General features: G+C 39.5%; 1 protein-coding gene and 2 pseudogenes across 3 annotated transcripts; 1 reads left to right on the top strand and 2 right to left on the bottom strand.

Moving 5' to 3' along the window:
• Positions 1 to 8577: 8577 nt before the first annotated feature.
• Positions 8578 to 9415, bottom strand: LOC117273248 (uncharacterized; annotated as a pseudogene).
• Positions 9416 to 21026: 11611 nt separating this feature from the next.
• LOC104119500 (uncharacterized) lies at positions 21027 to 24826 on the top strand. 3 transcript variants are annotated; one of them, XM_009631024.4, is made up of 3 exons: positions 21027 to 21166; positions 23562 to 23813; positions 24559 to 24826. In XM_009631024.4, exon 2 carries the CDS (start codon positions 23565 to 23567, stop codon positions 23796 to 23798), a length of 234 nt encoding a protein of 77 aa, XP_009629319.1. In that variant the 5' UTR covers positions 21027 to 21166; positions 23562 to 23564; the 3' UTR covers positions 23799 to 23813; positions 24559 to 24826. The 3 variants fall into 3 exon arrangements, with proteins under 3 accessions (XP_009629319.1, XP_070031101.1, XP_009629331.1); XM_070175000.1 differs by lacking the exon at positions 21027 to 21166 and adding an exon at positions 22567 to 22705; XM_009631036.4 differs by lacking the exon at positions 21027 to 21166 and adding an exon at positions 23075 to 23204.
• A 1520-nt stretch (positions 24827 to 26346) lies between these two features.
• LOC117273253 (proline transporter 2-like) overlaps positions 26347 to 27715 on the bottom strand; it is a 57135-nt pseudogene continuing 55766 nt past the window's right edge.

Below are 27715 nucleotides of genomic sequence, written 5' to 3' on the forward strand. Positions count from 1 at the left end.
GCCTTATAGGCCCGTATGTCAAATGTATAAGTTTTCATATCAGATTGGGTTGTCTTATATTGAGTATTCCCTTATTTTTATTCTGGTTAGCCCATGATGGCCCATTTGGCCCATTTGCCAATGACAGTACGATAAAAAGGATATGTAACGTTGGTACTCGGTTGAGTAAGACAACGGGTGCCCGTCGCGGCCCATCGGCTTGGGTCGTGACAAAAGTGGTATCAGAGCAATTCTGTCCTAGGGAGTCTACAAGCCGTGTCTAATAGAGTCTTGTTTATGGGTGTGTTGTGCACCACGCTTATAAGCAGGAGGCTACAGGGCATTTAGGACTGTCACTTTTTCTTCTTACTCTAGATCGTGTGGTAGAGCTCAGTCGTAGAAATTCAAATTCCTAAATTCTATTATATTCGTAATACAACGATACCGACATCTAGAAAGACGGTTGGTAAGGGATTGAATATGGCTGTGGAAGAATTGAGTCAGAAGAACTAGATTTTGCATCATGCTTATGATGAGTAAATGTAAGGTCTCCAGTAGAATATGTGGATACTAAGACGTGCAAGCTTCTTGATAAGGAGCCTTAAGGCAAGAATATCTATCCACCCCTATGGTGAAAGGCAATGAGAGATTTAGAAGATAGATACAAATTTCAACAAGTAAAAGAAGCTAGATTAAGAAGGTACGAGGTACCCAGTTAGTGAAGAATATCATTATTTACCATTCAGGAAGAGAGATATAAGCATTTTGAGTTACCTTCAACAGTAACTGAGGTACATACAATTGGCCACACTGATCTAAGTTGTGCCCTATGGGAGCTAACAAATATGGTTTAAGAGAAAGACGAAATATCAGGATCCGGCTGGGGTTAGAGTAACCCAAAATGGTGAATGGAATGTTTGTGTTAGTTGACATTTCCGAAGGATATTGCAAATGTGGTAATAGATCTCCTTGTGAGACACCCAGATGGTGCACTCTAAAATAGTACAGCTTGATATGAGTACTACAAAGATAGGCACTGGAAGCCTTGAAACGGATAAATATTACCTTAGTGTGGCTCCCGTCCCTAATAAAGAAAGAATGTTAGACAACCCGAAGAGCCAGTAGATGGATCAAGGGGAGCTAAAAGCAAAAGAATGTCCTATTGAAATTTTCAAAATAAAGTGATAGACAGAAATGTTAGCGAGAAATAAGAAAAGAGTTAATATATGATACATGGATGACAATGGTAGATCAAAAGATGACAGTATTGTATTACAGAGTCTATAGTCAAGTGAAGGAAAAGACGAGAGGTGACAGGCCTTGAGATACCAAAAGAGTATAAGCCATAAAGTCATATCCTCATTTCGAGAAATAAGTTCGTGACTCTAACGCGACTACCAGAAGGTAAAGTTAGACCCCAAAATAATAGAAATCAGTATAGGCTGGTGAACAAGATAAACTAAACATGAATTAGGGACTGGGTGAATTGATAATGATCGGCATCATGAGGATTTCACATTGCGTTCCGGCGATAATAAAATGGACAACAGAAGAAGATTCATAAGAAATTCAAAGAATGGTCATTCAGGAAGACGCTTCCCTAAAGCAAACAATGTGAGCAAAGCTAAGCTTAAGGGACTATGTATGCCAGCTATACTAGGTGTCACCCTCGTAAGTAAGGAATTTTGTTATCCTTGGTACAGAAGGATTACCGCAAGGCGGGTAAGGGTCATCGATGATGTGAAAGGACGCCAAAGATGAAGAGGTAAAACATCTATAGGCATCGTAGCTCTAAATATTAGTACTCCCCTAAAAGGGAGGAATATGGAGTGATGTGGCATTAAGTCAGAATTAAGTGGTTTTAGCAACTACGGAATGGTAAAGGGAGAATGCGATAAAAATGAGAAAGGGATGAGATTGCACTCATTCAAATCCTACAGACATGCAACGATTCCAGGACATTATGCAAACACGGTGTCAAGCAGAGGAAGTGAGGGTTCTTGCCTTAGATGTTATTAATAGATAAGGAGCCAGTGCGAGGCGTAAGTTGAGACAAAGGAAATAACCCAAGAAAGATTACGCAAATTGTTAATATGGTAATGGACCAACGAGAAGTTAGTAGTTGATTATGGAAGAGTCTAGTTATGGCTAGACAAGAGGTTACAGAAAAATCAAGAGATCGTGCAAGATAAACATAGTGAACCCCAACATGGGAATTCAGTCTCGCAGATACGACATCGTGACCCTTGGGAAATATTCAGACAAGAGTTGGGGTAGTTAAAGGTACGATATGAATGTTATGAAAATAAAAGATAGTCTCACTGGGAAGACAGTCAAAACTTTAGTTCAGGAGCAACCCTACAAGTACAAGGGCGTGGAAATAAGTAACTACGGATAATTATAGGCGAGGAAGAACATCAAAACTTCTATCAAGTATACGATGTAATAAGCTCGCAGCTTTACAGGAGTCAGAAGGTCTTTCCTAAGTACTACAACGAAAGACTAGCTGAGGAAATAAGGAAGAAGGCTTCAAGCTAATCACAGTGACCTAAAGAGGAAATGGTCATGTAAAAAAAATAAAGCAGTCTCACTACAACATTGTATGCACTCCATGAGAAAGTAACACTTACCATGGCTAGGGAATGTGAAGAAAAATCAAAAGTAATATTCGAGATCATATGTGTTGCACGAACATTTCGGCATGCATGGGAACTAAGATAAGCTAAGTATGCATGTAACAAGTGGAAAAACGACCAGGAAAAGTAATTGCTTACATTTAAAGAAAGTTGAGAAGGAACGAAAGGCATTATTCGATCAGTGATCCAGAGTGAGTTACATTATGAATGCACTTTAGATTTAGGAGTATTATCCATGCAGCATATATGTTGAAAATCATACAGCTATAGAAGACTCTGGTATAAGTTAAAAGAAAAAATTGAGTACAGATCATAGACAAGGGATTGAATTATTAAATGATAGTATCACGGATATTCCATAGCGTCTATGAAAGGCTAAAGTAATAACACATACCATGAGCCGTAGATCGGAAGATAGCTTACGCCTACATAAAGGCTGATCAAAAGGAAGAGGAAACTAAAGAGCTACATCAACAAAGTAAATCAGGAGTTTGATTATTGGACCCAGGAAATTATAGAAATCGTGATGGAGGACATTGCAGAATCACTCTTAATATGAGAGGTACAAGAGAGATAGTACAATAGCCATATTCTATAACAGCTCTACGATAAAGCCAGTCAGAAGAGTACCAGCCTCATAAGAAGTCAGCATGAAGCTCTCACCGAATTGTGTATGCACCAGAGGTGCAAGTATTATAATAGAGCTTCAAGTTGTGGATGTGAATTATACATGTGTTAAAGTGAGGTCATGAAAGAGATAGAAGACGTGATGCGAGATTTTAAGGTAAGTAAGGTAAAGGTAAACAACGTACAAGATACTCAAATGCAGAAGGTTGCGATTAATCCATACTACAGATAGAAGGTTAGAAGCGCTGGAAATCAGTATCCAGGAATGGTAGTGGCGTCGTCAGTGGAAAATATTCCGACCTATGGTTTCTAAGTATCGAGAGGTCTAATTAAGAAAGTAAAGAAGAGTTAGAGATGATATGATGTCTCACTTGATGCTCCAGAATAAGATAAGAAAATCTATGGCGCAAGAAAGTTGAAGGAAGGTGGTGAAATATATAAATAGATATGTGTAGGTCGCAAGCTAAAGTATGGTAAAGCGACAAGGTTTTAAGAAGACAAGAGTAAGGATTAGAAAGGGTGAGTGAGAAGGTGACGAGAATGGATAAGTCCTCAGGATTAAGCCCAGGAAAATAAGAAGAGCTGAGGGTTTCTCTAAGTTATACAAAGCTCAGCATAGCCTGGTTGAACTCAAAGGAGTCTAAGACTAATGGCATTTAGAAGAGATGGAATGCTGCCCTGATAGTACAATGAGAGTGTAATTGTGATAGATAAAGGATGAAATTTAGGCCTTCGATTGAGTAATGATTTGAAGAGGATTTCATGAATTACACTGGATTAAAATACCCACGTAAGTGAATCACATTGGGATGCTACAAAATACAGTTATTGAAATACAGTATCGCCGCTAAGTGGATCAGAAAAATCACTTCAAATATTCCTTGACGCAACGTAAGCTCTAGTGGCAAGGAATTACGTAAGAAGTTTCAAGTCATCAGTGGTATATTGTAGTTCAATATTGAGGTGAATCAACAATGGATGGACAAAAGTCACAAAGTATGAGATGAGATTAGGCCGTCATTCTTAAGATGAACAGCAATGAGGAAGCATTAAAGGACTTAGATTTATACATATGGGATAAGCAACGAAAGTAACCTGGAGTTCGATAGCAGACCTCAGTAACGATAAATCGAGGTAAGAGTTATGGTATAGTATGACCTACTTAGATGCAGTAGAGTCATGCGGATAGATAACCGGCTCTATGAAATAAGATATAGCAATATCAGTAAGTTCAATAAAGTATCGAGCAAAGAACTTCAGTATACCTATTGATGCCCAGAGGGACATCTTGTCAAGCTCTATATATGTTTACAAAGTAAGCCCTAGAGATTGGCTAACAACTGGAGGGAAGAGTCGCATAGGCACACATATAAGGAAACGGTCGTACAGGCTGCATGACAGAAGGTAGCAAGAGTTACGAGATTGCAAGAATTCCGACCACAGGCTGTGATATGATAAAGAGACCTACAGGTGGGAATACCCTGGACATTGGATTTATTCAAATAACAATTACCTAGATGGAAAGAAGAGTATTAAAATATTCACCAGAGCTATAGATTATGATAAATGCATCAGTCAATATTCGAGGACGAATGTTTCAAAGGGGAAAATGATGTTACACCCCATATTTTTGTACGTAAACGTACGCCATAAGTAAATTGATGAAAGCTCAGAAATAAGATTATTTTGAGATTATTAGTGTCATACTATTTCAAGCAAGTGATAAGTAAATTTGTGAAGGTGAAAGGGTAAGCGAATCGAAGAAAATGAGTCTCGGCAAAGTTTGACATTTTGGGATAAAATACGGTACAAGCTATAATACCCGGTATTTATAGTACCATACAAGGTACCACATGACCATGATAGTAAGGTGTATAAAGTGTGTTAAAAGTGAGTAGTATTTTAAGTAATTTGAGATAATTCTTAATTATGTGGGTAATTGGTTAATTATTGGGTAATGGAATATTACCTAATTAATTAAGTATAATGTGGATAAAGTTAAATGCTCCCAACGTGGCAGCCAAGGGGTCTTGATTTAAAGACCAAGTAATGACTCTTAGTCATTAAAATAGGTGGCTCATTTTGAGGACTTTGTGGCCAAGTCATGATTATCAAAGTGGGGGCCACACCACCAAGGCTTTAAAGCTTCTTTAATTCCCAAAATAAGAGACTTACATCTTCAAAAGTTACAGATGAACTTCAGCAAAGAAACATTATACAAAATTAGGATCAAAATCAAAAGAGAGATATATCCATCTTCATAGCAACGTAAATGCTTCAGCAAAGATCATATTTTCAATAGCAATGTGATTTGCTTCAACAATTTTATACGAAGTTATATTGCGTAATAGCAACGAGATTTGCAATTTTAAGGGAGTACAGTGCAATCTCTCTATGGAATATCATACGTGTTTCGTCGCAAAAGACGGTGTTAAAGGGATTGTCAAAAAAATCGGTCCAGGTATGTTAAGGCTATCCCTTCTTTCCTTTTGGCATGATCCATACGATACAAACGAAATGAGTAAACGTACAATTTTCATAAATGACTCTATTCATAGAAGTACTAGGGGTGTCTATATTGTTTATTCCCCATGTGAATTATTATTATATCTTCTGTTCATGGATCTCAGAAACAAATTACGTATTGGCTAAAGTTTATCCGAAAGGCATATTGATTTTTATGACATTTCGAGAAATCTTATTAACATATTTCTTATGCATTTCATGCATTTATACATGTACATTGACCCATGACCAGATGGCGTTATATATGTGTATATATGTATGTATATGTATATATGATATGGGAAAAGGTTATGGCGTTATATACGCAACACAACCTGATCAGCTGGTATACGTTGATGATTTTGCCCTCAGTGGCCGAGATGATATGATGGGATGCCCTCAGAGGCATGATGATGTTATGAACACATGCACCTATACACGACATGACATTCATGCGCATATGCATGACACTATAAGTATTTCATGATTTACAGAGTTATTCAGACTTACAGGTTGAGTCATGTACTCAATGTTTATTCCATGTCTTTTATATACATATTTATGTGCCTTACATACTCGGTACATTATTTGTATTGACATCCATTTTACCTGGGGATGCTGCGTTTCATGTCCGCATATCCCGATAGACAGGTCAAGAGTCCTCCAAGTAGTCTATCAGCTCAGCGAAAGATGTTGGTGCGCTCCATTCGCTCCGGAGTTACAATTGGTCAGTATGATTAGGACATATGTTGATTGGTATGGCGGGGCTCTGTCCCGTTCTTTATGACAATTATGTATTCTTAGAGGCTTGTAGACAGATGTCATGTATATGAAAGGTTGTATGACCTTGTCGGCCTATGTTCAGTATACGAGGGCTCATTGTGGCCTTATAGGCCCGTGTGTCAAAGGTATAAGTTTTTATATCAGATTGGGTTGTCTTATATTGAGTATTCCCTTATGTTTATTCCGATTAGCCCATGACGGCCCGTTTGTCCCATTTGCCAATGACAGTACGATAAAAAGGATATGTAACGTTGGTACTCGGTTGAGTAAGACACCAGGTGCCCGTTGCGGCCCATCGATTTGAGTCGTGACAAAAGAATTGAGATGGGGGGGTCCTATTTCCTCCTGCTATTTTGTAGTAATAATGGAGTATCTAACTTGAAACCTGCAAAAAAATAAGTGAATTGCTAGATTTCAGGTTTAACTTTATTTGCAAAGCTACCAAGTTGACTCATCTAATTTTTGTTGATGACTAGATGATATTCAGCAAAGGAGAGAAAATTTTGTTATTAGAGTAATGGAAGCGCTGAATCATTTTAGTGAGGTTACTAGCTTGGTAGCTAACCAAGACAAATCAAATATGTTTGTGGTTGAAGTTAATGAAGATACAAAGGAGAAATTGTTGAATATAACAGGTTTCTCTATGGGATCACTACAAATTAGATACATATGGCTACCTCTCTCCTCCAAGAAGTGGAGCAGGATTGAATGTCTTTAATTTGTGGAGAAGATCACTAGTAGGATCACCAGTGCATACTCTAGGAATTCGTCATATGCAGGTAGACTACAGGTAATTAATGCACTCTTGTTCTCCGTATATAATTTTTCGGGAGCAGTACTTATATTGATCCAAAGCATCTTTAAGGAAGTAGATAGGAAATGCAGAGATTGCCTATGGGGGAGCTTAGAGGATAGAAGAAATGTGACTCTAGCTTCTTCAGAAAAATTGTGCATCCCAAAGAAATATGAAGGCATAAATATTAAGAGTTACAGGAAGTGGAATGTGGTACCTGCTAGAAAGTTGATATGGCAGTTAGCAAGGAAAGAGGACATGATATGGATCTGATGGATGCATGGATTATATATGAAAGGAGAGAAAGAAATTTGGAACCATACCCCACCAATAGACTGCAGCTAGTATTGGAGGAAATTGAACTCTATCAAGACAACAATGGCAGACTGGTATCAAAATGGTGCATACTACTAGATAGCTAATGGGAAATATTTTGGCACTAGTAGTTACAACACAATGTTGGGTGGGATGCAAAAGCTGAAGGAGACATACTTGATATGGAGTTCCATAATGATGCCAAGTCCGAGGGTTATAGTATGGATGGCCAACCAGGATAAATTGCTGACAAAGGAAAGGCTAGACAGGCTGCAGATACCAATAGATAGTAACTAATGTTAACTATGTGATGAAGCAAGGGAAGAAATTTTGATTCATCTATTTGCTGACGGTAGATGGATCACAAATTTAAAAGGATAAATAAAAAACTAGTCTGACATAAGAATACAGAGGAAGGGGGTCAGCCAATGCATGCGATGGATCAAAAGAAGACACTGAGTCAATTTAAGAAGAAAGCGGAAACTGGAATATAAGAGGGGGGAAAATAATATACCATACAAGGAAAATAAGAAACTAGAAACAATTAAAGGGAGAAACTGCAAATAAACAGTTAGTCGTAGCATAGATTCAACAGGAAATAAAGAAAAGGATAGATCACTTGAAATGTACTAAGAAAGCTCATAGGAGTAATCTTTTATTCACTAATTTTGTAACTAGTATAATAAAAACTACTATTCCACAAAGGATGTAGGACAACGATCACATAATTATTTCTTGGATGACCCTCTTTTGATCCAATCGCCCCAAAAATACACCAAGCTTGGCTCAAATAAAGAAGAAATAGAAAATCAAGTCTCATACATGCTGAAAAGTAGCGAAGACCATTTCAACGTTTGTGATTTTCCAATAGAATGCAACATGAGAAACTCCATATCTTGGTATTAACACATGAACAAGAACTTTTCAAGGAAAGAAATTCTACACTCTATAGATTACGGTAATCACGAGAATCTTCAGAGCTCTTAAGTCACAAGTAAACAACTTGAATTCGTAATGAAACAACAAATTACTAGAAGCAAGAATAACAGATTCATTAAGTGTATTTTCCTGTCTTGTGTATCCCAATCCCATTAGACTGCAATAATAATAGAGTTTCAAGTAGATTACGCAACAAAAATTCAAAGGAGAAAGATCTTTCATGTCGAGGTTTACTATGAAAGGAGAAAATCCTATATGCCAAGGTCTAATAAAGGAAGTGTCAATCAAAATCCTAAAACATCTAGAGTTTTTCTTAAGAAAATATGTTCTAGTTGATCTGGGAGTATCCCACTCAACGTGAAGAATAAGATTGTCATATTCATTATCATCAAGCTTGTTGATGGCCCTATGAGCATCCTCCTTATTTACAAAATTAACAAATCAAAAACCTTTGCCGACACCAGTCTTCTGTCTATAGCAACATAGACCCGACTAACTGGGCCGAAAGGCCTAAAAAGCTCAAGAAGGAACAGAGTTCTCTTTGTTCCTTCGTCTCATATCTTTTCTAGCAGGTCTCTCTACACCTGCTCACATGCTTGGTGGAACATATGCTCCCTTCACGACCCCTCTGGCATATTTGCATCTACCGCTAGGGGTTTATCAACAAAACCTTCAGTTGTGCAACAAGATCTTTGAAAGGGCACTTAAATGTCCAGTGATCACCCTTCTTCCCAAAAGTTCTGCACACCATCAGAACAACACCTCCTTTAACAAGCTGAGCCACTAAATCTCCTGCTTTCTTGGTTTCTTCGGCTTTGGAACCAGTAGGCAACACAAAAATTTATCCTTTAGTAGTTGGCGCATTCTTTGTTTCGTCATAGAGGAATACTTAGTCTGCAAGACAACACAAAATATACTTGCACGATATACACAAACATGCGGTACACCTAAATTAACTCCAATACTCAAGTATTTTATCTTCTTTTTCCAAACCATAATAGAAATGAAATACAAATTGAACCTTGTTTAGGCAGATAAACCAATAATTGGTTTAGTTTAGCTGATTAGCTAGTACTTAAAACTAACCAAAACAGCAGTACTATCTACATTTTCTTTGATAGGAAAAATGATGAATCATCAACTTAGTGAAGTCACTGTTGAATGATAACCTAAACAAATAGTGATTTTGCCCTGTCTCATAATCTCATTCATTGTGAATGGAGGAGTTTTAATTGCATAAAACTCCCTTGTGTCTTAAGATCGTAACATATAACCTCATTCACCTTCTAAAATATGATACATATCGCTACCTTATAGACCGCCATGAGCCAATTAGTTCTTGTTCCAAATTGGCAAGTGAATAAGACATACTTTAGACGAGAATGGGCTGTGTCAAACTTTATTTCCCCTCCCAAAAAGACCCCAACTTTTGAACCATAAATGACCTTCAAAAAATATTAAATTTACAAAAATTTGCCCTTTGCTCCTCATCTAGCCATTTCCCTCCTGGATTAGCCCCTAGAAATATTTTCCCCATTTTGCTCCCCCAACACCCCGTCTCTATCCTCTCACCAGTAAGCGTCGTCAACCCTATGATCCCCTCCATGCCTACACTGATTTGCCACCTTGTTGCCCCAACCCCACCCCATTTCCCAACCACTATTCCCCTTAATTTTCTTCTCTCTCCTCTGCCACCTTCCTTTCAATCTAGCCACCACGACCTACTGCCCCCTAGAGCTTATATGAAATGGACAAGAAAAGTAGAAAAAGAGAGAGAAAGACATAGAAGAACTACCATCTTAATTTAGCCCATCAGTTTGAGTAGGTTACTTCTATTTATCAAAAGGTAATGAAGATTAGTTGCTACAAATTGAAAACAAAAGGGATTTTTATGTATTTGACCCTTTATTTTTGGTTGATTTATTTTTTATACAACACAATCGGAAGCCGAGAAGGGATGTGGGAAACGGGGGAGAGAAATACATATGGGGGTTTGAACCTTCACCAATATGGTGGAGGTTTGAGTATTATCTGTAAAATGGTACAGTTGAATTTATATGTGGTTTATAGACAAACGAATTGATTTAATCTCAAAGTGATAAATAAATTAAATAAGAATGTAAAACTTAGCGTTGAAATCGAGATAAGACAGCAGAGAGCTTGGCTTCGGGAATAGAGCTTTCGAATGCAGTAATAACAATATTAAGAAGAAAGAAAGTAAAGTGCTATTGAACTTTGAACAGTATATAGTATAAGTTTGTCAGAAAATTCGTGTCTTTACAATGGTTGTTGGAATCCTTATTTATAGTGGCACCTAGGAACAAGGTCCTAGGATCAAGCCCCTCTTAAATTATTATTATGGGGGCCATTGAAGAATGTGTAATGGCATGTTGCGAATGCCATATTCTCTATAACGGATTATGTATTTAATACGGAAGAATATTCTGCATCGAATGCTATCGGGTGATAGGTATTCACCTGTCTTTATGAGCAACATTCCTTTCGGGGACTTCCCGGTGCCAACCAAGACTGCTGCCCCGGTCTTGACTTCCACCTGTCTTGCTTTCTATCTGTTTCTGGTTCCACATGTCACTCTATTATATAAGTATTTAATATGAACTGATTTTACCCTATACAGATAGTCCCCCTGCTTTCCGGTGGCACATCCTTGTGTCATCAAAAAGTTGGTAAAGATATCTTTCTTGGAAGGAAATTTACTGACTCCCTCTGAAAAGTTTCTGACGCTTGATTAGACGCACGTCTCTCTGCATTTAATACCCCGAACACGCGTCATTCCACGATTTAGCAATACTTTTGCCAGTTCTCGAGGTAATCATGGTCACAATTTTAGCCGCCTATTCCTTTACTTATACACCTCCATCTTCTTCTTTTATACTTCATAATTTCTCAAACTCTCTTTATTCAACTTACACTTGTTTTCAACTTCCTTTAATGTTCTTCTTTAGGAAAAAACCCTTACTTTCTTCTAATAACTATGACCTCTTCTTTCAAAAATTCTAGTTCTTCAAAGAACAAAGAAAACACTGATGATGATGCTCCTCCGACGGTGAGCACTCTGGTCTCCTCCACTTCTGCTAGGGCCACTAGTGTTTGGATAGCCTCCCTTGTATCCTCCTCGGACAGGCTGTTGAGGCCTGTCCTTCCGGGCTTCCATTTGATAATCCCCAAGGCATTCTGCTGCTTGGATTGCCTTAGGTAACGTGCCCTTTGTCTTTGCAACTCCATGCGGGCATAAGGTTTCAACCCTTCCAGGAAGGTGAAGAGTTTGTCTTTGTCCCCCATGTCGCGGATGTTCAGCATGAGCGCAGAGAATTCCCGCACGTAATCACGCACTGAATTGGTCTGGCGGAGCTCCCGTAGCTTTCTCCTAGCATTGTACTCAACATTTTCGGGGAAGAACTATAGGCGTATGGCTGCCTTCAGTTCTACCCATGTCTCGAGGGCATCTTCACCAGCCTTGATGGCTTCGTATTTCACCCCCCACTAGAGTTTGGCATCACCCTGAAGATACATGGCAGCAGTTGCTACCTTCTTAGCTTTTTCTAGCCCCCCACGGTATCGAACTATTGTTCCATGTCAAAGATGAAGTTTTCCACTTCTTTGGCATTTCGAGCTCCACTGTATGGCTTTGGCTCAGGAATTTTTAGTTTTTGGGCCACAGGGGCGAGGTTCACAATACCCCCGATTTGGTTTCCACCTCCTCAAAGCAGGCCTTGTAAAGCAGCATTGACAACGTTGAGCTGGCCTGTTAAGTTGTCTATAGTTTTTTGCATGGCAGTCACCCTGTCTGCCTCTTGTGCCCTGTTGGCTAAATCCCCAGCGCGCTCCTGTTGGAGGACCTCAAATTTACCAAAAATTTCGGTTGCCTCTATGGCTGCCGTTTGCCGGTCTCCTTCAGAGTCGCGATTGATATTTTCTATGTCAACTTCGGCCTGGATCCGTCTGCGGTCCAGGTAGTCCAACCTTTGCACTAGGCTGGTCTTTAGGTCAGGCACCATTTCCACGATAGGCCGTAATACGTCAACCGTTCCCTCAAGGGTCACGATGCAATCCCCATAATTCACCATGGTCAGAAATGGTGGTAATTGCAATGTAATCCCTCGTCCGATGTCGAGCCTAGGCTCTGATACCAACTGTTAGGCGGCGCCTTCCTGAAGTTACTTGGAAGGGTAACGTAAATCTAAGCAACCGATGTCAGTGCGATTGTTGTCCGCCAACTGAGGTCCCCTCCGCACGATAGACTAGATTGTCAATATTGTACGGGAAAACCAATGTCGTGATCAATTGAAAGAGAGAGCAGAAAAGAGAATTGAGAATGAAAGAAAGCTTGATTGTATTGAATGAAAGCTATTACAGAAAAACAACACGGTGTCGGGGCGGAGAGACACGAGTAAAGAGAATTGTTTGCTTGCTTGAAAGTTTGATTGCTTGGTCCCCCTTAATAATGCTTAAAAAAATAAACCAAAGTTACATGACTAGACCTATGAAAGCTGAAAAATCACACTTAAAGAAAATGCATTAAAACTACTCTATATTTACAATGAAAAGGACTTAGTCTTCTACAAAGCAGAAACAAATCCGTTGGCAGCAACTTTGTCTTTGGCATCAGGGTCTGCGCACGCGGCATTGTCTGCGCGTGCGGCGCTGTTGGCATCTGCATGTGGCTGGGCGCTGGCAATGGCTATCGGTGGGGCGACAGAGGCATATGCGCGCTTGTCACTTGGAGCTGCCGAGACCACGGGGCCGACCGTGGCGACGGGCGTGGGGAAGCTTGCCAGGACGCCACGGGGCGCGTCCAAGGGGTCATGGGGCATGGCTGGAAAGATTTGAACATCATCGCTCCTGACCTAGCGGAACGGGTTACCTTCTGTAAGAAGGGTTTTACGTACGTTTACACGTATCCCTTCACTCTGGGCCCATTCTCATTGAGTAGGGGGCTTGATTCTGTTATCTTGGAGTTTTGCTTCTGTTACCAAGTATGCTTGGCACAGGTGAGCCCTTTTGTGTGGCGGACGGTCACCTGTCTTCGTCGTTTATGCCAGGAGACGGGGGAAGAGCTCTCCCTGGCTCGACTGATGAACCTTTATTCCCCCAAGATGTTCCGTGAGAGAAAGATAAACTTTAAGCAAGCGTGGTCACCATTCTTTGCTCAACATCATGGACGATGACAACGACCGTAGATGGATGGAGTGGTTCGTTGTAATTGCCACCAGGGACATCATCCCGGCCACAACTCCATCCTTTCCTAAATCACAGAACCGTACTCGTAAGTTCAACATCTGTCTTTCCATTAGATTAAAGGTTGTCCCATACTACTACTGATCCTTCTTCTTTCATTATTTCAGTAACTCGGTGGACACCACCAAGGGTTGAAGGCTTGGACCAGTGGGTCCAGAAGATTTTTGACGTCACTATACTTGAGACCCGCAAATGGAATGAACTGACCCTTAAATACGGGTGGAAGGCCAAAAATAATGGTAGGTTGAACTTATCATTGTTTTTACCTCACGTATAGGGAAACCGGATAACTTTTCTCTCTTGTTGAAGTCAGGCCTTCCATAGGGCTCTGTTACCGTCCCCGAGGAGGACGTTTTGGCCAATCCTGTTGATACAGTGGGGTTGCTGCAGGAGGATTTCACCCAAACGGTTGTCATCGGGCATACCTCCGGTGCAAGTGCTTCCTGTCGGAGTCCCTGGCCGAAGAACAAGCAATAAAAATGTGACGTTCTTCCACGGATGAGGGAAAAAATAAAAAGGAAAAGAGTGTCATGCCTGAGCCAGCCGCAGACACTGTGGTGATTGATGATGATGGAGGAGCCAGTGATGAGGGGGATTCTCTACATAGAAGACGACGACCTTCATCAGCTCAACAGAATGCTCAATCTGTTGAGCTAATCACACCAACTGAGAATGACGTCCAGGTGCTCTGGGTAATGTGATATAGTGGAAGATGCCAACTCTCGCTTCCGAGCCCCAGTTGATGTTCCCGGTGCCGTGAGGCTGGGTACCAGGTCTCTTCCATCTTCAGTTAATGAGAAACCATCAACTAGCACTGCTTTTTCTGCAGCTGCTTCTCAACCTACAATGCCACCAACTCCATTTCCTTCTTTGCCAACTTTACCTTCGCCACCAATAACTGCTACATCATCTCCACCAGCCGCAGTCGTTCGAGTGGAGGATTTCCCTCTTCCCCAGTCCCTGGTTCATGGAAATTTGGGACCTAACTATTCGGCACCCTACGATGATCCTCAAAGGAGGAGGAGTGTTTCCCTATTGGTTTCTACAGGATGCTATCTGATGTCCCGGCCCGTGGAACTTGCTAATTATCTGAAGCCTCTAGCTTCATAGAAATATAGGAATAAAATACAGTCTCTTTCAGAAGAGTGTATGGTGAAAAATACCATGCATAACACAGCGGCGATACAATCTTTGTTTCCTTTGTTATTTCTTCTATCTTTGTTATGGCAGGATTTTTAATTTGTACTTCTATTTTGCAGGCTAACTTCCTTGCTTCCGAGGGCCTTCAGAGGTTGTTCCTTGACAAAGAGAAACTCACCTCCAAGCGAAATCAATTGTTGGCCGAGCGAGATCAAATTGTTGCCCGCCTCCCTGGACTGGAAGCACAAACTGTTGAGGCCGTCGAGTTGGAGGATCGGTTGTAGTAAACTGAGCATGAGGTAGTGACCCTTAGTCAAGAGGCAGCCCTGTTAAGGATACAATTTGAAGAAGCAAAGGCAAAATGGTTAGCGGTCCAAAATGCCATTCTTGCTGCTGCCGATCGCGAGGCTACCTCTACTGAAAGAATGAATAATTTGTAGGCAGCCTTGAACTTCAAAGCTAAAGAAGCTGCTACGGAAAAGCATGCTCGGTTGGAAGAGAGGCACAACGGGGTCATAGAGCATAACAAAGTCTTTAACTCTACCATCTGTGACCTTGACGTCAGCCTTCAGGCCGCTACATCTGATCGGAATAACCTTTCGACCAAGATTGACCGTCTTAAGGAAGAACTTTAGTATCGAGTGGCTTCCCTCATTTTTGAAAAACATATTCTATGTATAGCATGAGGAGAAAATCCTTGGAAGGGGCCAAAGCGGGCATCATTGACTTTGATGTCGAGATAGCCAAGGCCCGTGAGCTGGAGTCACGTGCCCGAAGAGGTCTCGTGGTCCAACCTGATGCGTTTGACTCTTCTAGTTCTGATGTTAAGTTCTCGCGAACTGAAGAAGAACCTGAAAGGGATGACGGTGAAGGCCAAGATCTTGAGCCGGGTTCCGGGGATGCAGTAGTTTAGCTTTTTGCTTTTCCTTTCCATATTTATGTACTTGTGTTTCTTGGCACGTTTGTTGTATATAGAAGTGCTTTTTCATTTAAGTATTGTGCAAGTTTTTCTCTTTGCGTCGAATTGTGCAAGGCTTCGGGTGCATTTTGCCCCAATAGCATTTAGATTCTAGGGATAAATTCTTCTGGAATCAAACTTTTACTGTGAGGGTTTCATAAGACAGGGCCCTCTTATGTTTATGGTGCTCTTGAAGAGGATGTCTCTTGTTCATTCCGGCACTAGCATTTGAATTACTTGTTTAACTTTCAAATAATAAAATTAATTCATTGTTCGGACAAGAAACAAGATAAAAATAAAAGGACTTTACTTTATTCCTTCCATTTTCAAAAGTACATAAGCATTCGTTGTGCTAAAACTAAATTGCCATTACTTATGCCTAACTTGTACAACTTGTTTCTACGGGGCTGACCGTGCAGTCCCCGGTCCCGATGATAAAACTTTGTTCCCGGATTTCGTAGTCCCAGTATTCTCATATCATCCCCCTAGTGTTCGAATGCGAAAATGCGTGTTTGAACACTGGAAGTCTTGCTCCTTTGAAGATTCCACTAGTGAATGGTTGGATAATCTTTGGTTCGATAGCAAGCTTCACTTCTCGTTAGGAACTTTGCTACAGAGCAAAAGATTACCTAACCACCCCCTAATGACTTGCACTCGTGAACTATCGAGTAACCTTTGGCTCGATAGCAAGATTTGTCTCGACAGAAAGCTTCACATCCCGTTAGGCGGTGCTCATTAACAATAGTATCTTTTGAGGTGTGCCATATGCCAGTTTCTCGGCAACTTTACTCCGTCTTGATTTTCCTATTCGTATGACCTTTTTCTGGTGACAATTGAAACACGGTAGGGGCCTTCCCATGTCGGACCTCGCTTTCCTGCGTTGAGCTCACGGGTGTTTTCAGTTACTTTTCTTAAAACCAAGTCTCCCACTTTGAAATAACGGAGGTTAGCTCTTCGATTTAATATCTTTCCATTCTCTATTTTTGGGCTGCGATCCTTATATGTGCCAAGTCCAGCTCCAATTTGACCAATAACGCTTCGTTATTTATTCTTCATCCGCACAAAAGTATCTCAGGGTAGGTTCTCCCACTTTCACCAGGATCAAGGCTTCTGCTCCGTATACGAAAGAGAAAGGAGTCTCCCCCATGCTTGATTTGGTCGTTGTTCGATACGTGCATAATACTCCTGGAAGCTCTTCGGGCCATTTGCCTTTGGCTACTTCCAATCTCTTTTTGAGACTTTGGATAATCACCTTGTTTGTTGATTTTGCTTGACCGTTTACACTCGAGTGATAAGATGATGATGTGATTCTTTTGATTTTCAAGTCTTCAAGGAATTTTGTGACCTTAGCACCTATAAATTATGGCCCATTATTGTAGGATATCTCTTTAGGTATCCCGAATCTACAAATTATATTCTCCCACAGGAAATCTATCACTTCGCGCTCGCCGATTTTCTGGTAAGGACCTGCTTCCACCCACTTAGAAAAGTAGTCAGTCAAAATCAAAAGAATCCTTACCTTACCGAGAGCTGGCGGCAGTGGACCGACTATATCCATCCCTCATTTCATGAATGGCCAGGGCGATAAAACCGAGTGCAGTAGCTCTGCCGGTTGATGTACCAACGGTGCATGGTGTTGACACTTGTCGCATTTTTGAATATAAGACTTAGCGTCTTGTTCCATTCGGGGCCAGTAGTATCCTCCCCTAATTAGCTTTAATACCAAGGAATCTGCACCTGAGTGTTTTCCGTAGATCCCTTCGTGGACTTCCCTCATGACATAGTTAGCTTCGGAGGCTCCCAAACATCGGTCCAACAGGCCTTGCAAAGATCTTCTGTACAATTGACCTCCCTTGAAGCTGTATCGAGCTGCTTTAGTACGTAGCCCGAGATGACTTGGGATCTTCAGGTAGCTTCCTATGCTCGAGATAGTCAATGATCTCATTTCTCCAGTCCCAGACCAAATTGATCGCGTTTACTTCGTAGTAGCCATCAACGTCCAATACCGAATGCATAAGCTGCATGACCGTACTGGAGTCCGTTCGTTTCATTTTCGTGGACGATCCCAGATAGGTTAATGCTTCTGCTTCTGCGTTTTCTTCCCTGGGGGATATGTGTAATTGACCATTCCTTGAACCGTGCGAGCAGAGCCTGGACTTTCACTACCTATTGTAGCATGCGTTCTTCTTTGGCTTCGAAGATCCCGCAGACCTGATTCACTACCAACAGGGAATCATATTTAATTTCTATGACCTCGGAGTCCAGTCCCCGGGCCAGAGGAACAGGCTTAGTTTGTGTACGGCCACTTCTGGCGGGATACCTGTCATATCCTCATGCGACCATGCAAAGCAGTCAATGTTAAATTCAAGAAATTCAATAAATCCTGACCTGAGCTCGGGGTTAAGTCCTGTCCCCAAGTGGGATTTCCTCTCCAAGAATATTGGATCGAGCCCTCGGCCTTGGTTCGAGCTCGACTTTGACTCGGAGTCTCGATATTCGGGGTGAGTGTTGGCCGGTCTATGCATCTTCGATAATCTCCGCTTTGCTTCGTAGTTCGATTTGGATATGAGCTCGATAATGATACCGAGCTTGTCGTTGATTGGTCTTAGAGCTCGAAGCTCGACGCCATTACTTCGGATCTCGACCCGTCGTCACGCAAATACCCTTTGATCGAAGTATTATCACCTCGACCAGTCCGTACGACTGACTTAATCGGTTTTGACCATACATACTTTACTTCATCTTTCTTAAGAACACATTTTCTCTTTTCTCTTTGGACATTCAAAATGAAACCTAACAAAACGAAGTAGTATAAGGTTTCTGAGCAATTGCTTCTTTCTGCGGCAGAAGTTAAAATTAAGACATCCTTATTACAGAAAAGAAAGTTAAAACTAAAACATACTGACTGATTCATTTTTTGTACATTTTGTTTTTATTTCTCATATACTAATCAAACAATCAATTACTCCTCAATCCCAAATTGATTAGGCTCAGTTATATGATTATTTCATTCTAGTACTGACTGAAACGACTTTAAAGATAAATGGGGTTTTTTAAGTCTCATCCTTATTCCTACATTGATATACAAGTCCTAACTAGATTATAAGGACTCCTGACAAAAATAACAAAAATAAACTAAAGAGTTAATCACCACTAGTTGGTATCACTTATATGCAGCAGTAACCCCCAATTGTAACCATACAAGATCGATATACACGATCCACCACAATAAAATCATCAGTAGGTGTACATACATGAACAGAAATAACAAGAGAACAACGAGGTATGTCCAAATAAGGGGCAAAATATGATGACACATATGAATAGATAGACCCTGGATCAAACAATACAGAAGCATCTCTATGACAAACCGAAACCATACCTGTGATCACAGCATCTGAGGCCACTGCCTCGGGTCTACCCGAAAAAGCATAGTAACGAGCCTGACCACCGTCGATCTGACCACTGATCTAAAAATCCTAATAACATGATTCAATTGTTTCTAGGAATCTTAGGTAAAAATAATTTGTTTTTACCCTAATTGCATCAGTGCAATTTGCGGACGAGGGGGATTCAATTGAACTCCTTTCTTACCTTTAGCTCCACCATCTTATATGGACCCTTTTATTTTTATTATTATGTCTTATTCTTAGGTAAGTTCACATTAAATCCGCGAGGTTATATGTTACATTGTCAACTTGTAGCACATTCATCAGAATAGTGATTTGGAGGTCTACATATGTAGGGGGAAGTGCACAATTAGTTACTAATTAGATATGTCTTTACTATTTAATCACTGTTTAAAATGTATTTACTCTTTAGTCAGTGCTTAATAAATTTTTACCCGTCCGGACGGAAAAACCTCTGTGCTAGACATGGGTGCTATGTAAATATTAAGGACATGGTATCCTTAACTTCATGAATGCTGTGTAAATATTAAGGACAACGTGTCTTGTATTTGCACTTTCCGTTGTTAAACTTTAGGACATCATGTCCTTAACTTCATATGTGCAGTGTAAATGTTAAGGACATGACGTCTTTAAATTCATGTGTGCAGTGTAAATAATGTCCTTAACTTGTATGTGCACCTTTTGTTGTTAAACTTTAGGACCTCATGTCCTTAACTTAATATGTACCGTGTAAATGTTAAGGATATAATGTCCTTAACTTTATGAGTGTTGTGTAAATATTAAGGACTGATGTCCTTAACTTCATGAATGCTGTGTAAATATTAAGGACAAAGTGTCCTGTATTTGCACCTTCCGTTGTTAAACTTTAGGCCATCATGTCCTTAACTTCATATGTGCAGTGTAAATGTTAAGGACATGTCGTCTTTAACTTCATGTATCCAGTGTAAATGTTAAGGACACCATGTCCTTAATATTTACACAACACTCATGAAGAAAGGGTAAAAATATCTTTTCGTATTAATTTTAATAGAGTAGTGACTATTTTTGCTCAGCATTAAAAATACTGGATAAAAACTAAATACTCCCTCCGTTTCAAATTAGATGATGTACTTTCCTTTTTAGTCTGTTCCAAAATAAATGACATATTTCTAAATTTGGTAATAATTTAACTTTAAACTTTTTATTTTACCCATTTTACCCTTAATGAGAAGCTTTTATAACCACACAAATGCCATGGCCCCACAAAACTTTTATCCCTTAAGTTTTTAAGACCACAAATTTTAAAAATACTCTTCTTTTTCTTAAATTCTGTACCGAATCAAACTATTTCGTCTAAATTGAAACGGAGACGGAGGGAGTACCATATTAAAAAATAGGTATCCCAAGCCATTTTTACACATCTGTATGGCAAAACCATCTTATCGTCTACGTTCTATATGTAACTTCAATATAGAAGAATAAAGTTCAATTTTTCGTACGTTAGATAGACATCGATGAAATTCATCAACGGATTACGTGAGACGGGCGAGGCAAAAAGGCGGTGACGAAAGATGTAGCGCCGGTGGCAGATGTCGACAAAAAACAAAAAGGAAAAAGATAGAACCAATTAACCAAAATTATACTCCTCCATTTATACCTTAACACCTTTTAAGAGGAAAAGCTAACCCCATTAACTTAAAGGGTAAATTAGGAATAACAGAAAAAGTTCTTTTTCCTCCTACGAAGAGAGTTAAAAACCAAATTGCCAACAATCCAAACTACATACATTACATCTCCATCACTTCTGAGCAAATCCTCTTCAAATTTACCCCTCAAATTAAAGGTAAGTTATCCATCCTTTCTCATATTTTCTCCTGCTATGTAATCCGTTTAGCCTGAGGCATATATGATTACTTATTGATAAAAGTTTGTTTTTTTACCCAAAAAATAAAATAAAAAATATTTACATTGGCTTCGCTGTGGGCAGATTTGGGCTTTTGGGGCGGTTATTAATGTGCAGAAGAGTAGTTTGTTTTATAAGAAAACTTGGATCTGTTTGAGTTTGCTTCATTACTTGTGGATCTTTTAGGTATTACACCGAAGAATAGTTTGTTATATAGAACAGATTGTAGGCAGGTACAAATGATATCTTTTAGGGATTTATTTTGGTAAAAAACAGAGAGAATACTAACACTAAGTAAGATGTACCATATCTGGGATTTTGATCTGTTTTAGAATTGGTTAAGCAAAACAAACCAAAGATGTGATATGGGTTGATTGTAACTGTGTTCAGATCTGTAATATGGGCATTTAACCACATTATTAAAGGATGAACTGTGTTAGGAAAGGTTGATCAATCAATCAGTCAATTAATTAGGCCTAATTCTCAAAATAGTTGGGGTCGATCATATATGAATTCTTTTTTCAAGAAAGGGTAAGTATAGGGTCGATTACATATATTTTGTGCCTAGTGGTCAATGAAGTGGGAGAGTAGAACCTTGAGTGAAAACACAAGAGGGGGTGCACTGTGAACTAATTAAATTCTAGTTGACTAAGTTTGATCACTTTCACCTGCACAGAAGGGCAGCCCCGTGCACTAAGCTCCCACTATGCGCGGGGTTCAGGGAAGGGCCAGACCACAAGGGTCTATCGTACGCAGCCCAAGGCTGTATTTCTACAAGAGGCTGTTTCCACGGCTCGAACCCGTGACCTCCTGGTCACATGGCGGCAACTTTACCAGTTACGCCAAGGCTCCCCTTCACCTGCACAGAAAATATTTCTTAAAACAAATGTTAGATGAATCGGGAGATATAATAAGAAAAGTAAAATGGCGAAGGACACGGTCGATTTTTACACTGGTTCACGTACCGATGTGGTACCTACATTCAGTCACCTTGGAGTTGGACCACAAGGCTATCTTATTAATTTTCAGATTTGAGTCGATTACACCTTCTGTGGTTTTACTCGTTCACCACTAGCGATTCAGTTCAACCCTTTGGTTTTACAAGCTCACCAAAGAAACTCTAAATCCTGACACGAGTTATCTCTTTTCACTAACACTCTTTCTTTTTCTTTTGATACACTGATACTACAATATTACAGTGCTTAGTAGAAAATGAAAGAAAATAATTCTTGCTCGAGGTGTAAGTTGCGTGTTTGATTTTGAGAAGTTCTTCTGAATTTATAGGCAAGGCAAAGCTAGCCGTTGTGGCCTTTCCTCAATGTCTTCAATAGTTTGAATGTGCCGGCTCCTTCCATTAATGAGGGAATTGACTCGACTAGTTCCAATAGAGAATGTTGGAACTGCTTTTAATGACCCAAGGGAGTTTAATACAGTCAGTCTTGATACTTGGAGCGACTGTAATGATCTCAACTGACTTTGGTAATTCTTTGCTTCAATGAATCAACCAGGCTTCGATTAGTTATTCTGAGTTCGCTTTGAGTTTTGACTAGTTTTTGTATGCACAGCTTCCTCTTCTGATGATCTTCATGCGTTTCTCGAGGCTTGTGGGCTGCCTAATCAATGTTGTAATTAGGCTTGTTGAGTTCTTTGTCCTCGTTTTCGACTAATTTGTATTTGGGCTCATTTTCATCCTTTCTTCATGGACTTGGGGCTGTGACTTATGCTTCAAATGAATTCTGCAAAGACTGTTTTTGTTCAGTAGCAACACTAATTAACTTTTCATCATTAAAATACATTACAATGCTAACAATGAGGTCTGTTCAAATCTCAGCGGAGGCAAGAAAACACTAGGTGATTTCTTTCCATTTGCCTAAGTCTTGTTGGCTGAGTTATCCGGTACGTTCGTTGGGGTATCAAACCCGAACGAACAAAATGTTGAATTGAATCGTACCGGAGGTTATTCAGAGGAATAGTTGAGGTGCGCACAAATTGACCCGAACACCACTGTCATGGAAAAAAAAAGAAAAAAGAATTTCTCTGTATCTGTTTCACTCCTTTTAGGGCCACTTTGTTTCCGATAATACCAATTTCTCTGCTTGCGCAATTTGATATATGAAAAGTTATTAGTAACTGCTTCCATTGATCTTCTATTGTTTAATAGCTGTGTATTTACGCAATTGCTTTATTTATATACATTTTATTAACCTTCTAAGTTGTGTTGTTGGGTAATTCTGAACACAATTTAGCTGATTTAGAAAGATTTTACAAATTAGTGAGATATGAGAACAGATTCTTGTGAAAGGAGATACTGATATAAGATTACAACATAATTCAGGCCATGGGTTTGTGGACATTGCTCGAGGGCTGCTTACTTCTTGCAAATGCACTTGCGATATTGAACGAAGATCGTTTCCTTGCTCCAAGAGGATGGAGCTTCCAGGAATATTCAGGGGTCAGAAGAAATTCATTCAAGGGCCAGCTACTTGGTCTTATTTATGCAACTCAATATCTGAGAGTTCTTCTCATACTCCTCAACACACTTTGTATTGTTGTAAAGTTTGTATCTGGATGATGATTCTAGCGTGAGGTATGCTTGTTTAACTTTGTTGCTACATTTTGAGATTGATGTGTGTATTTGGACCATTATATCTGAGAGTCCATTCAAGGGCCGTCTACTTGGTCTTACTTATGCAACTCAATATCTGAGCGTTCTCCTCATACTCCTCAACACACCTCTCTATTTTTGTAAAGTTTGTATCCAGATTATGATTTATGGGTGAGGTATGCCTGTTTAACTTGGTTGCTGCATTTCAAGATTGAGTTGGACAATTATTTCTAGTTTAACCAAAGGAACGGTGGACAAGCATTCTGGGGAGAAATTAGAAATTGCTTTTCATCACAAAAGCTAATATGTACTTGGTGTGATATTAAAGTTTTGAAATAACCTTGGGATCCCATCCTGAACTAGTTGATCTCTTTTCTGCATCATATCTCTGACAATGTCTAGGATTTATAGTGGGTAATATCAGGAGGCTACATTGTAGCATTTTTCTACTTTCTCTCATTTCCTTTTTGTTTTTTGGGTGGGGGTGGGGGATTTAGCACAAAGTAATCTTTTGCTGACCAGTTTTCTGAACTACAGTTTCTTAAAGTAAGCTAATATGCTTTATGTCATGGTTGCACTCATAAGGTGATCGAGTAATAATGTTGCTACAGTCAAATAGGAATGATGTTTGATGCATTTTCTATTTTTTAATAGCAGCATAAAATTGATCTCTTGATTTATAGTAGACCATTCTATTTGTTGAAATAATTTTTTTTTGTATATACAGACACTGAAGTTCATAGATGGAAGGGTTCAGAAAGCTTCCTTGAGGAAAAACACCAACTCTAGTCGCATCTTGGTAGATACCCTGATACAAACTAATCTTCTTCGATTAGTTTCTCGGTCTTTATGGACACGACTGTTGTAAAATAGGTCATCAGTGCCTACCTCTGCATGTTCTTATTCAAGAATCATGTTCTTGGAGTCTAAGCTCTCTTTTTTGCACTGCTGCATATTTTGATTTCACATAAGATAATCTTCTTAGAGTTTGCTAATTGATGTTATTGTTCTATTAATGTTACCATTTCCAAAAAAAAAAAAAGTTATTGCTCTATTTCCAGAAAACATACCTTTTTCCAAATATGAGTATGGGTGGAGAAAACCAATTCCTGTGATAAAAGGGAGTCTTGTAGTTAGGATTGTGATATGATGAATAAAGACCTAGTCTTTCAACTTTAGGCTCTCATTGTTCTGAAAAACGTGAATCTTGTTATGTTGTTTCATATGTCAACTGATATCTTCCGTCAATACCAGCTTCTAAGCTGATTAGAGCTGTGCTAGTGTAGAATATGTGTGTACCCTTCGCAAAAAAGAAGGCACAGAATTCAAACAGAGTGTTGTATACCTGGGGGGAGGGGGGGGGGGGGATAGCTCAATGGCGAAAATGCTACAATTCAAAATGTAGTGTTACAAGTTCAAATCGTAATGGCCTTTTGGCTACTCTTGCTTAGTTCACCCTTCTTACTCCCCCTATTAACCATGCGAAGGGGTGGCAAATGGGCGGATCGGGTTGAATATGGACGGGTAATGTAAAAATGGTGGATATGATATCTATGACTTTTTGAATATGATCACTTCTGAGAGAATTCCTAGTCTCCCAAACTTGAGGAGCCTCCATTTTGAGTCTTCACAAATGTAAAAGTTAAACCCATTGGTTATCTATTTTTAAGTGGATAATATGAATCTTATCCATATTTGGCCCATTTTAAAAATTTCATTATCCAACCCATTTTTTAGTGGATAATATGGATGGATAACTGTTTTTTTAATCTGTTTTCCTGCCACAACTAACCATGCGCAAAGGTAAAGAACTCATTTGCTGTAGATACTGATATAAGACTTATTACTAGTGCAGAAAATAGTTTTGAATACTGAATACTTCTAGGAGAGTTGCTGAGGTTTCAAACATGACAGGAATTAGACTTTACTCTATCTTGACTATTAATTTTGATCTTTCTAGCATAGCTGTAATAATATGGGGCATTTGCGTCGGGCACACAACCTTAAGGTCAGGTTTTAAAGTTTATTTCTAATAATAAGTTGCAAAAATGTTGGGTTTATTATATGCCTCGTGAAAACTCTTCTACGCGTAGAGTTCATCTTTCCTGGAAAATTTAAGATAGAGCTACTTCGGAGAAGCATCAGGATTTACTGCAATGTCATCTTGCATTTCCGCGCATGCTAAGCAGTTGGTTCTGGGTTCGTTGATCATTTGTAACTATCCTCTTGATTAGAGTTGTGATATACTACTGAAACAAGAGGTGGCACCACCCCCCACTTCTAGCAGCTTTCCTCATTCAACACTGAGTTGGGTCCAAAACTCAAGATAAAATGTACTTAGAGTTCCTAATTCATATTTCAACCTGTCTGTCTGTCTGTCTGTAAATTCATTAGCATCCCACTACTTGGACAAATATTTACCTAGGAAAAATCATAACAATCTTATTCTAATGGAGAAGCTGCATACAATTAACACCCTGAATATGAGAGACATTTCAATCCAAATAACATAGGATGAATTATAGATCTGCAAATGCATGATAAGTTTTTGAATCCATGGCAATAAGTCTTACAGCAGCTACTAGTGCAGCAACAGCAATGCAACTAAAGAAGGCAATATTGAACCAATGCCAGGTTTTCTGAAATGAGGAAAGCTGCAGCTTTCTCATTGCAACAATGTACATGTGATTTGGAAGAATAAATGTGAGCGGGAATGTATTGATAGCACCAGTGAAGCTCATGAAATCTCCAAGGAAAGGTAACAAAGCGGACAGGAAAATGGTAATTGCTAGATATCCACCTCTTACTACAGTTCTGAATGCCAGGTTTCGAAAAGCCACTGCACTTCCTTTGATTCCATATTTGGTATCCAAGTACTCGTATGTTGGACTTGCAACTACCTGCAGTAAGCAATAATAAATGCTAAGTTTATAGTATATGAAAAGATTGGACATTGTGTAGGGCCCACTAAAAGGGGAAATCCCAGTGTTGAGTGTAGAGAACTCTAGGTGTGTGGGTGTACAGCTGTAAATGAGCAGTAGTTAAGTTAAGAAAGGTCGGTGGTTAGTTGTATAAGTAGCAGTTAGTTAGTTATAAACACTGTACATATTTCATTTCTTACGGTTCATCTAATGGAATCAGTTGGGAGCTTCTCTTCTCTTCTCTCTAATTACTTCTGTGCATGTTCTCGTCTGACTCCATAGCTGAGCTCTTCAACATGGTATCAAAGCTGTGAGCTAGATCCCTCAGCTCAGCAAGCAATAGACGAGTGTTAAGCAGCAGTTGTTGAGTAAATTTCTCAGCTAAGAGCAAAAGTCCCAAAATTAGGGCTTTTCTGTATCTGGCTGGAACTCAACGAACATCTCTGCTCCTTTTGAAAAATTGCGAGTACAATCCTTTGCTGAAATTGCGTCGCAATGATGCCAATTAATGAAGAAGTACCGTTTGCTCAAACCTCAAGTACATTGGCTGCTCAATCACACAACACTCAGAATCTCGAGCTTGTTCATCACAATCATCCGCTATACATTCATCCTTCAGACACTCAAGGTTCTGTTCTCATCTCAATTCAACTTCAAGGTTCTAAAAATTACTTGATTTGGAGTAGATCTATCAAAATTGTTCTTCACGGTAAAAACAAATTAGGTTTTGTGCTAGGAACCTATAGAAAGGAGATGTATGATGTGAGTCTACATGAGTTGTGGGATAGGTGTAATGCAATTGTGTTAGCATGGATAATGAACTCAATTTTTCCAAGTCTAAATAGCACAATGATATATGCTTCTAATGCATATAAGGTGTGGGAAGACTTAAGAGAGAGGTTTGACAAAGTGAATGCATCTAGAGTTTGCTATTTGCATAAGGAAATTACCACACTTGTTCAG

The sequence above is a fragment of the Nicotiana tomentosiformis genome, chromosome 5 (genome assembly GCF_000390325.3).
Source record: "Nicotiana tomentosiformis chromosome 5, ASM39032v3, whole genome shotgun sequence".
Taxonomy (NCBI): Eukaryota; Viridiplantae; Streptophyta; class Magnoliopsida; order Solanales; family Solanaceae; genus Nicotiana; species Nicotiana tomentosiformis.